Source organism: Capsicum annuum, chromosome 11 (assembly GCF_002878395.1).
Source record: "Capsicum annuum cultivar UCD-10X-F1 chromosome 11, UCD10Xv1.1, whole genome shotgun sequence".
NCBI classification, from domain to species: Eukaryota; Viridiplantae; Streptophyta; class Magnoliopsida; order Solanales; family Solanaceae; genus Capsicum; species Capsicum annuum.
Genome location: NC_061121.1, coordinates 233,456,334 through 233,468,645, shown reverse-complemented (window position 1 = coordinate 233,468,645; position 12,312 = coordinate 233,456,334). Strand labels below are relative to the sequence as shown.

The following is a 12,312-nucleotide window of genomic DNA, read 5'->3' as shown; positions in this document are numbered from 1 at the left end:
TATTTTTATCGTCTTTTGTATGTATCTTTATTACATCTTAAGTCGATGGTCTAGCGGAAATAACCTCTCGAACTCGCTTCTGAGATAGTGGTTCATTGTTGTTACTTTTTACATTTTCATGTTCTCCTTTTCATGCTACGTTCGGATGTTTTACTTTTTTTTTTTTTTAGAAATTCTAGGAAAATCCGCAGACGCTACAACCTCTGTCACAGTCTCTGTCCTTCGGGTGAGCACTCTGTGGTGCGCACTGAGTAAATCCCTTACTTTGCAATCGCTCGTAAATTACACAGAAGATGTTAACCGCACTAGATAGACCCCGTGCGACGAGCTAGATTGAGGAGACATTAGGGGGATCGATACTGCGACCTCCGCTTGGGAAGTCAGCCTGAGCAGATAAAGTCTATAGAAAACAACTTTTTTTATTTTTACAAGATAGGAATAAAGTTGTGAGATTCATTGGATATGTTATCGTTATTGTTGTTATTTGTTGTTGTAGTATGAAGCTTCAAATATATAGTTGAGACTTAGCCTACCTTATTATATATCAAGTAAATGTTTGATCATGCAATTTGAAGCTCAAAATTAAATTGAAAAAATGGATTTATAATATTACTACTATTTTCTTATTATGTAAGAAATTAACTAACCACCTATTAATTATGTAGGGTTATCTTAGCTAGCAATTCAATGCACAAGTACACTTAATGTAACATTATATATAAGACTTATTTAAAGCACTATGATTATTGCATTTTTATAAATAAATAAATTAATTAATTAATTAATAAAAGGTAGACTGTATTTCCTTGAAGAAACAAGAATGTGTTAGCCTTGAATAAGAGGGATGGCCAACAATAAATTCCTAGGAGACCATAATTATGCATGTTCGGTGCATTAAAACTCCCACTATGTACAGGATTCGGGAAAGGGCTCCATCACTAGGGTGTAAAACCTTTCCTTTTGTTGAAGGGGAGCCTCGAAGTAACAGGTAAAATTATTGTCATGTGACCAGGAGGTCACAGGTTCAAGCCTTAAAAACAGCCTCCGGCAGAAATGTAAGGTTTGTTTGATAATGCCAACGTCTTACCTATAGCAAGGTTCACTAGGGGGTTGGGTGATTCGAGTTAGAGTCACAATCCAATATATAATGCTTGATTGTTGGGCTCGGTTAAGAAATAAAATTGTACCTGTGCTATGATCAGCTAGAACTTTTGACATGATCGTAAGTGCTTAATTCTAACAACAACAACAACATACCCAGTGTATTCCCACATAGTGGTGGGGTCTGGGGAGGGTAGAGTGTACGCAGATCATACCACTACATTAGGTGAAGTAGAAAGGTTGTTTCCTATAGACCCTCGGCTTAGGACCAATAACAGTATAACAAACACAAAACATAAATGTATATAAACGAGTACAGTATGCAAAATAAATTAACACCGCTAGCCACAAGATGACATTAAAACTATCTATCTGAAATCATAGACATCACTCAACAGTACAGCACCGAACAAGAAACTTCAGACACAAATCAAGAATGCTCCCCAACTGTTACAGACGCACTACCACCCCTTAACCCTCTACCCTAATTCGTGTCCTCCTCACCTTCCTATCAAAGGTCATGTCCTCCATAAGCTGTAAATTCTAACAACTGACATCAGAATCAAGAGTGCTGGAACGGGCGGAGATTGTTAGGTAACACCAATATACTACCCATGGCGAGGCCAACGGAGTCATAATCGAATATGGCGTTTGCCTGACAGACTTAATTAAAGAAATTCCGACACAGTGAAAATACTAAAATTTATAAATAATCATAAGAGATGATTTCCTCGTTTTACATTGGCTATCAAGATTATGCAAATATTTGGTAGAGAGAGAAAGGTTTCTTTTTTAATGGACCAATTTTATTGTACGATGATGTACTCTCATAGTACATTTTTATATCCATGAAGGTATTTACGGGTCGTTTAGTACTGGGATAAGGAATAATTAATTCGAAACAAAATACACATACAATTATTTCATTTTATGTTTAGTTAGAGATATTAATCTGTTTTGAGATTATTTTTATTAGTAAAGTTGTTAAGGGGTCGTTTGGTGTTGAGGATAGCTCCGGTGGCCACTGCTTCTGCCTCTTTCGAGGGGCAACAACCTCAAACTCCCAGGATGTTCATCCGAATCTCCTTCGCCAAAAGATTATATTATATATAGATGATTAAAATTATTTTTTATGCACGTATAGTAGATGTCAAACCCCCCTTCGGTTAGTTCACTTGTGAACCCCCTCGGTGAAAATCCTGGCATGCACTGGCCCCCCCCCCCCCCCCCCAAATGAAACCTCTCCCTCCCCTTCCACACCCACAACATAGAGGAACTGCTCCAACATTCGCACTATGGCAAAGAAAATGCAGGATTATTTAATTCTATGTTTGATTAAAGATGCTTGAAATTATTTTATTCATTAAGGTGACAATAATTTCGATAAATCTACTTCAATATGAAGAATTTGATACTGCCTAGGTTTCTTTATTCCATAAATCTCGTACTGGTTCAAACTATGTCATATAAGTTGGAACGGGAGCGAGTATACAATAGCGTGACGGTGGGGGTATATCTGTAAATGCACATAGTAAGTTAGAACTGCCGGCAAAGAAATTGATGAAAGGTGTTGGGCTGGGCCCGACATTGACAGCGAGATCTCGCTACCCAAAGCCCATTCTATATGTATGGCCCACATGATAATGCAAATGTTGGAGTGGGCCCATTTTATGTTAGCTTAAAAAAGAAATTTAAATTTAAATTTAAATTTCCCGGGATCTATCGGAAACAAGTTCATTATCTCGCTTCTGAGGTAGCGGTATGAATTATGTACACTTACTCTTCCCAGATTCCACTGAGAAGTTGCGGTATGGACAGCGTACACCTACCCTCCCCAGATCCCATGGAGAAGTAGCGGTATGGACAGCGTACACTTATCCTCTCCAGATCCCACTTAGAAGTAGCGGTATGGACAGCGTACACTTACCCTCCCCAGATCCCATTGAGAAGTAGCGGTATGGACTACATACACTTACCTTCTCCAGATCCCACTAAGAAGTAGCGGTATGGACAACGTACACTTATCCTCTCCGGATCCCACTGAGAAGTAGCGGTATGGACAGCATACACTTACTCTCTCCAGATCCCACTGAGAAGTAGCAGTATGGACTACTTACACTTACCCTCCCCAGATCCCACTGAGAAGTAGCGGTATATATGGACAGCATACACTTACCCTCCCCAGATCCCACTGAGAAGTAGCGGTATGGACTACGTACACTTATCCTCTCCAGATCTCACTTTGTTAAAATATATTGGTATATTGTTGTTGTTGTCTAACAAATAATTAATTTTATATTAAAAAAAAAATTATATCCTTGTTTTTTTCATAAATGGGAAAGACCAAAAAATAAGGAATTTTGAGTTTAGACTTCAATTTTTTTATAAAGTGGGAAAGAGAATAAGTGAAAGTATATCATACAGTTGTATATTTGGATTCCCATACACATTTATACATTGTTGTGGGCTAAGTTAAAAAATGATTATTAGGACATTCCGATGCATCAAAACTCCAGTTATGCGTCTAATTAGTACACCCTCTAATAATCTTAATGTTAAAACTAGTTGTCATGTAACGACAAAAGTCACGAGTTTGAGTCATGAAAATAACCTCTTGAGGGAAATGCAAGATAAGGATGCGTACAATAAACCTCTGTGATCCAATCCTTTTCGAACGACGCTCATTACGGAAGCTTAATGCACCGCGCTGTCTTCAAGTTCCATATATACATTACTCTATCAATTATACATGCAGTATACACTTCATAATTTGTTGATTGCTCTTGTATAACATATAGTCATGTAAAATTTGTATCTTTTTCTTTCCAGAAAATTGTATATCTAACTAGGATCATCATTTACAACAGTAAAACGACTAGAAAATTCCTCGTAAACTTGTTTACATCGATTGAAAAAAATGAAATCAACTGCCATTTGCGCGTAAGAAATGAAATCTGCGATGTTCCTACAGTGTACCGATTATGTTTTTACCTGTCGATGATCTAACAGTTGGCATATGAAATTTCTCAAAACGCGGTTCAGTTAAGTCCACTGATTCATCATCATTCGCGCTCCAACTTTTGGAATTTGAACTCTGGAGGAGAAGCTTCTCGATATATGCATCTGCGATAACATCATGTTTTGGATGACTAGTTTCGCTACAATGACTGAACTCACAGTTCGGTAATAAGCAGTGCGTTGAGCAGTGATTCTCAGATGTGATTTGCTTGATCTCCTCGTCTTCAACAAAGCCGGAACTTTCTGCATTACTCTTGTTGTCGTAACTGAACGAGCCCTATAGATAACGTACATGTCTCTCAGCGCGATGTAAGTATATCAAACTACTACAGAAACTGGACTTGCAAATACACGATGACATGAATGAGCCGTGCTCAAAGAGCCAAGTAAAACAAGACGAGGATAATGCTCAATGTGCTAGCGAACACAACTACAACGACAAAGCGCTAACCTTCATGTGCCTAGATGAAGCTTCTGCTAAATCGGAACGTATTCTTACCTCTTTTAGAAAACTATGATGCAGGCGTACGTGTTTGTGAAATGAACAGATCGATTAAGCGATTGCAGAAACATAAAATGGCGAATGAAAAGCATGTTAGTTAGTGCCGTTGGTACCTTGAAGTCATCTCGCGAAAAATGTTTCCTTTTCGCTGTTTCAGGTGCGATAGTTGACAGAATCTGAACAACCTCACTCATCGTTGGCCGAGAATCTGGATCCAGTAGAAGACACTCCTTAGCCAAGTAAGCCATAACCTGCAATTCTTCTTCGTCAAACTCTCCTTTCAGCATTGGATCGGGCAATTCTGAGACCACGCGTCTACTGTCTAGCAGACGAGGGGTAGCCTGTATTCAGATGAAAATTAGTGATCGCCATTATCTTTCTCTCGATACATGGAGATATGCAAACTGGAGAGAGGAGGAAGACATTTATCGTACCCATATCACGAGGCTCTCTTCTACTTTGTTGGCCGACTTATGTATTGGTTGTCGTCCAGTAATCAGTTCAAGGAGCACAACTCCAAAACTGAAAACATCAGACTTCAGAGAAGCTCGTCCCACAATCGCATATTCAGGTGCGAAATAGCCAAATGTTCCCTGCATTCGAGCAGGAGAACTCGGACAGCTAGGAATACCGTCATTTTGGAGGTGCTTTGCCATCCCGAGATCAGTAATCTGGACATGTATATTCAGGTAGTCAAAGATACAGCGGGATATTACACGATGAAAATAATAACGGAACATGAGACAGTTTACAATTTGTGGTTAGCGTTAAAAAGTGTGTAACCATCTCATCTAATGGTGGCAGTAAAGTTTACCTTTGCTCTATAGTTATCGTCCAATAGGACGTTAGTGGATTTAACATCTCTGTGTAAAATTCTTGGTGCGGCGGCTTCATGGAGATACTCCAAGCCGCGTGCAGCTCCATAAGCAACTGCGACTCGTGTGCTCCAATCAAGATATCTCCCTGAAGTCCCATCCAGACAATCTCTCAGATTGCCATTTTCCATGAACTCGAAAACAAGCAGCCTCTCTACGTGTTTCCCATGGTGCTCGGAGCAGTAGCCAAGCAACGGAACCACATGGCGATGATGAAGTCTTGATATGAGTTCTATCTGTCAAACAAAATAACATTTGAATAACCTTCTCATTATGTCTAACGTATAAAGTGGATGATCGCTGTAAGCGTTACCTCCGTCAAGAAAGCACAGTCAGCATCGCGCCCTGCCTGAGTTTTGATTCGCTTAATCGCAAGAGTTTTTCCATCTTTGAAATGACCGCGGTATACATGGCTACTTCCTCCCAGCCCGATCAAATTGGAATTGGAGAACTTACAGGTTGCGCTCTCTAAGTCAGCATATGAAAACTGAATAATCGTTCCGTAAAACATTTCCTGTTTTCTTCTGAAAAGAATGGATGCTTTCGGAACACAACCTACAAGATACAAAGTTCAGAGAGAAATTAACACAATTCTTGACATCAGGAAGCTCATACGACGTAGCGAAATCCAGTAACCTGCAATGCAGTTGGAGGAACTTGTGTCTCCGCCGTGTTCTCCATTTGAAGTTCCTTGGCTTGGTATTAAGTTTGCAGCACTGCTGAAACTAGTGTCTTTGTCGGATGAAAATAGAGGACGTTGAATAAAATATTTATCCTTTCGATAGGCATAGCACAACATCGAAGCAACAAATCCAAGAGTTATGACCGTCGCACATAGTAAAAGAATGACCAAAATAACTTTGCTGGATATCTTCTTCTTCGCGGACTGCATTTCAAGTTGAGTTCCTATCGGAAACAAACACATAATTAATCAACTGTTTGAACCTGTTAGCTAAGCAAACTCCGATGGACACTTTTTTTAGAAGAAAAACGGATAACTAGTTTGCAGGTTTTGTAGCGACAAAGAGTTGATGCAATGAATCACTCGGCAGACACGAAGAAAAGTACCATAACGGCAATCACAGGCGGTAAAACAGCTGCTGTGGTTATGATCAGCAGCCACTCTAGGAAGGCCATCGGCTGCACATATACATATCCATTTGTTCTCGCTTAATTTGTCTGCGAAAATGCATAAGACGAATGAGTATTAGCAGTCTGAACACTACAGAAACTGTGTCACAGTACTGCGGCAAAGAAAATCATACCAATATTGCAATCACAGGATGATGAACAGTTTCCTGGAACGGCAAAACTTGGGTTGGCGAGACAGCTGCAGGTCCAATTACTTGTTACTACTGATGCATTACGCCCGTCTGATAAGGAGATAGACAATGCTTCAGTTTACTGCGTGCACATTTAAACGAGAATTTACATTGTTTCATTGAGGTGAAACAAACTGACTTCGGTAGAAGACAAGATGCGGGAAGCAAGGTTGAGATCATTCGGGCATGTGATGAGAAGATGCACGGATGGATTCAGGAGAGGTAGAGGTAGACCGAAGAAATATTGGAGAGAAGTGATCAGATATGATATGACGCAGTTACAGCTTACCGAGGACACGACCCTAGATAGGACGGTAAAAGGGAAAGGCTACTACTCTATTATGCGACCGTAATGCTCCCAACAATAACACTCACCGCCAACAACTTGCTGTATCCAGAACAAGCTAACGATGATAGCAATCGCAGCTTCCTTTCCACTCCTCATTTCTTGTCGTCAAATCACTGAACTAAAACGCGAAATGACAATTCAGAATAACGACCAACTGTAAGGCGGACAACATCATAAGTTAAAGTACAATATTTGCAAATGTAATTGTCCTCCATGTTCTTTGAGGTTCACTAACTAACTTGTACTAATACTCGAAAACATTGTAAAAGCTTTTCGTAACCGTATAAATAATTCAAAACAATGAACGAAGAGAGATCTTACCAAAGAGTACGCAGTTCATTCACGAAATCTTCATCTCAAGTACCATTCTGCAGGAAACCAATCCCAAACAATTACACAGCGTAAATCCAACTAAATTACCATCAGAGCACCTAATCGACAAGAGGGGTTGCTCGGATGGTAAACACCCTCCACCTCCAACCCTGAGGTTGCGAGTTCGAGAATAATTAAATATATATATATATATATATCTGAGGTCATCCATAAACCATTATTCTTGTACAAAGAGAAAAGACAAGGGAATAAGAAGATTTCATATTATCCACAAACTGTCTTTCAGTGAAAAGAGAAAAGACAAAGAGAACAGCCTGGAAACAACTTTGGTTATTCTGTTTGGTCTAACATGATAATTAGACTCAATAAGAACAACATACCGAGTGAAATCGCACGAGTGGGGTCCCGAATAAGAACAACAACAACAACATACCGAGTGAAATCGCACAAGTGGGGTCTTGGAATTATAATAATCAAATTATGGAGCAGGAAGAGTGTCAAGTATAATTTTGACTTAATAGACGGTAGGCCAACAAACGTAAAGTAGGTTTGAACTTCTGCAAGTGTACATATTGAACAATATCTGCAACACAAACAAGCAGAATCTGTATCAGGTCGAGTGAATAACTAAACTCTATATGGAAACAAGCAAGTTATCATCGATGACAACCATGGATCGATAGTAAGTATCCTAAGAGAAACCGAAGCTCATCTACCAGGAGTAAATGAAGCATTCGAAGAACATCTAGCATTTTTGACTCTGTAGTTACATCAAACAATTAAGACGACCCACAGTTCATTATTCGTTACTATCATGTATAACAACAACAACAACATACCCAGTGAATTCCCATCTCGGGAGGGTAAGGCGTATGCAGGTCCATAGAGGTTGTTTCTAACAGACCCTCGGCTCATGACAAATAACAGTATATCGTTCCTAACATTTGGTAGGAAAAATACAATTCCACATATACAAACCAGAAGCATAAACCTAGACAACAATCTCAGTCGAAAACGAAAACAACAACAACATACCGATTATAATCCCACAAGTCGAGTTTAGGAAGGGTAAAGTGTACGCAGACCTTACCCCTACTTCAGAAGTAGAAGGACATTTCCAATAGAACCTCGGCTCAACGACAATCTCAGTTAAGAACAACAACAACATACCAAGTATAATCCCACAAAGTGGGGTTTAGGAAGGATAAAGCGTTCGCAGACCTTACCCCTACGTCAGAAGTAGAACGCCGTTTCCAATAGACCCTCGGCTCAACGACACTCCAGCTAAGCCAGCAATCAGCAACATGTATATCCTACCACATTTCTTGAATCATACACCAGCTACGCCCTCCTTTCGTATCAAGCGAGTCAATTTTCGCGATGAAAACAACAATTATTGAACTGAAAAAGCAAGAGGATTTCATATAACTATGCTTATTAATCACCATATAAGGTAAACACATCAAAGATCAACAATAAAAAGGCCAAAAATATGATGAAAAAATAGTCATCTGATAGCAAACACCTAAGACAAAGACATTTGGTTTTCTATTAACATATATACATCCAAAGAAAACTCATTTCAAGAAATAAAAAACTAGTCATTTTAAAGAAAAAAAGGTCTGTCAGATACAAAAATATTAAATTACCAAACTCTATAAAGCAACCAAATTTCAAATCAGAAAGTGACTTATCAACAAAAATTCAAAGCAAGTATATATAAAACAACCAATAACAAATACATTGTCAATACAGTAGTAACAAACTAATCATTAAATACTCAATAGCTTCGGAGCCAGTATTTTCACTAACGAGGTTCAAAATATAAAAAGCAAACACAAGAAAAACCAGAAAGTGACTTGTCAACAAAAATCAAAACAAGTATAAAACAACCAGTAACTAATACATTGTCAATACAGTAGTAACAAACTAATCATTGAAATACTCACTAGCCACGGAGCCCGTATTTTCACTAACGAGGTTCAAAATATAAAAAAGTGAACACACGAAAAATTCAAAGATTGTTCAACATCTACTATATATAAACAATGTAACTTTTCACAAAACGTTAAAATATGAAAAGTAAATAGACAAGAAGCCGCGGAGTCAGTATCTCCACTAACGAGGTTCAAAATATAAAAAGCAAACACACGAAAAATCCAAAGAGCGTTCAACATTTACTATATATAAACAATGTAACTTTCCACAAAACATTAAAATATGAAAAGTAAACAGACAAGAAGCCGCGGAGTCAGTATCTTCACTAACGAGGTTCAAAATATAAAAAGTGAACACACAAAAAAATCCAAAGAGTGTTCAACATTTATTATATATAAATAATGTAACTTTCGACAAAACATTAAAATATGAAAAGTAAATATATGAGAAGTAAAAAGAGGTTCAACACGTACTATATTTACTATAAATAATGTAATTTTTGATCGAGACGTTAAATTGTACGTGTGTATACCAACGGTTAGAAAAGACTTTGCTTCCAAGACATTTTTTAGAAACTAAAAAAGCTGTAGTAGTCTGGCCTGCAACATCAACTATATAAGTAGCAGATTTTTATTTTTATTTTATTGTACTAGACTTTATTGAAAGTGATGTTATATGAAAATAAAAAAATAAAAAAAAGACGTGCATATAACAAATTTTTTATTTAAAAGAGACCCACAAATCAAAATTAGTGTCGGTTGTCTGTTAAAGACTAATAAAACTATATAGAAATTAACAAAAAGGGACATGACATAAAATCTATAATACCTTTCTTGTCTAGTTTACCAATATTTTTGATTCTCACAAGAGGGAAACATTACAAATAATTTATTTATTTTTTTTTAAAGTTAAATAATCTAAAAGAAAAAATATGAAGATATTCACTTTGCAAAAGTTGACACTATGTATACTGCTAAGTTCGCAAAATGGTTTGAACTCAAGACATCTGGTCATGAAATTTTTTTACTTTTTTTCTGAGTTAAACTATGAAAAACACGTTTAGCTATAAGATTTCGAAAAAATTTATGAGGAATTTGAAAAACACCAACAAAGTTATTTTCGTATTTTTCGCTCCAGAATTCTCATAGAAATTAAAAAACAATTCTATATTATATTCGCAGCCAAATATTTCAATTTTCAAATATCACTTTTTACTTCATAAATGAAAATTACGTTTTTCAAATACGCAAGATTTTCATGACCAAACGCCTCATAATGCATTAAAAAGCGATAAAAAATAAAAGCGATTTTTGCATATAGTTTAAAATACTAATAACAACAATAACATATTCAGTGAAATCTCGAAAATAGAATTTGAAGAAGATATAATATACACAGAACTTACTTTTTATCTTTTGAAAATTAAGAAGAAATCAGTGTACATTTATGTTCTTTAACAATAAACGTGAATATTGGCTCTATGAATAATGATTCTTTTTTTTTTTTTTGTCCAAATTTGAATTTTATGAACAGTTCATTATAGTGGCAAATTAGCATTTAATTTGAATAATAATATGTGGCTTTTTCTATAGGTCCACAATGAAGAATTCAAAAATACTCATTGAAAGAGAATATATTATCATTAATTTAATTTATCCATTATTAAATCTAACAACCAATAATCATGCAACAAATATACATAATCTTTATTATTTTTTCTTCTTTTTTTTCTTGTGCCGACACAGTTCTAAAATGCAATAATGTTCGTTTGTTTATTTCTTCATATTTCACCGTTGTCGATAAGAATCGAAGAAAGCTACTGAAAATGCCACGCGTACAAGTAGAAAAAAATTACGTGAACTAAGATGAAGGAAAATGTACGTGGTAAGGATAGTAGTAGTAAATATCGAAGCAATGATGTTCGCTTGTTTATTTCTTCCTATTTCTCCGTTATCGATAAGAATCGGAGAAAGCTACTGGAAATGTCACGTGTATAAATAGAAAAAACTACGTAAATTAAGATGACGAAAATTTCACGTGGTGACTGATGAGGGTAGAGTGTATGCGAGAGACTGTTTATTACTACTACTTAGTAGTAGTAAATATCAAAGCAATGATGTTCATTTGTTTATTTCTTCATATTTCTCCGTTGTCAATAAGAATCGAAGAAAGCTGCCGGAAATGTCACGTGTACAAGTAGAAAGAAAACTAAGTTAACTAAGATGACGGAAATTTCACGTGGTGAATGTAGAGTGTACACAAACCTTACACTACTTGTTGGAGGTAGATAGACCGTTTCCGATATATCCTTGGCTCAAGTAAAGCAACTCAAAATAGTAATAGAGAGAAAAACGATCGTGCAAAAAAATATAATGACAACTAATGAAAAACAGTGCGGAATAATATACGAAGAATTCAAATACTCTATTTGCAAAAAGTCATCATACCTAGAAAACAAAGCGGTATTGCTCGTGTGTTTACTTCTTCATTTCTCATGAGAATTAGAGAAGATACTGGAAATGTCACGTGTACCAAGAACTCATCCTGAGCGAAAAATACTTCGAAGCGAAGTAGAGTTGTTAGACCGAACCAAAAACACACGATAAGGAATCAAAGAATACAATTTCCTAAAGTTGTACAGCTTCTCAAAGGTAAATAACAGACGTCTTCATCATATCAATCTTCAAGACTTTACTACAATAACACATGTAGCTCCGAGAAAAGAGTTATACCGACCCAAAAAAAATACGATAAAAAATAAAAGAGCAAAATTTTCTAAAGTCTTACAACTTCTCAAAGGTAAATAACAGACGTCTTCATATCAATCCTTAAGACTCTACTACAATAACACGTGTAGAAATAAAAAAAAAAACT

The 12,312-nt window shown here is 36.6% G+C and overlaps 1 protein-coding gene across 9 annotated transcripts; it reads right to left on the bottom strand.

Moving 5' to 3' along the window:
• Positions 1-3,896: 3,896 nt before the first annotated feature.
• LOC107847994 (receptor-like serine/threonine-protein kinase NCRK) lies at positions 3,897-11,902 on the bottom strand. Of its 9 annotated transcripts, none has more exons than XM_047399971.1 (12): positions 11,886-11,902; positions 8,727-8,901; positions 7,489-7,535; positions 7,194-7,285; positions 6,762-6,869; positions 6,565-6,675; positions 6,133-6,402; positions 5,810-6,051; positions 5,436-5,732; positions 5,056-5,292; positions 4,735-4,962; positions 3,897-4,396 (listed from the first exon to the last, which is right to left on the bottom strand). In XM_047399971.1, exons 4-12 carry the CDS (start codon positions 7,261-7,263, stop codon positions 4,067-4,069), a joined length of 1,893 nt encoding a protein of 630 aa, XP_047255927.1. In that variant the 5' UTR covers positions 7,264-7,285; positions 7,489-7,535; positions 8,727-8,901; positions 11,886-11,902; the 3' UTR covers positions 3,897-4,066. The 9 variants fall into 9 exon arrangements, with proteins under 9 accessions (XP_047255927.1, XP_047255926.1, XP_016548124.1 ...); XM_047399970.1 differs by lacking the exon at positions 11,886-11,902 and adding an exon at positions 9,912-10,032; XM_016692638.2 differs by lacking the exon at positions 11,886-11,902 and adding an exon at positions 7,934-8,083 and having other exon boundaries at positions 8,727-9,086.
• Between the last annotated feature and the right edge of the window lie 410 nt (positions 11,903-12,312).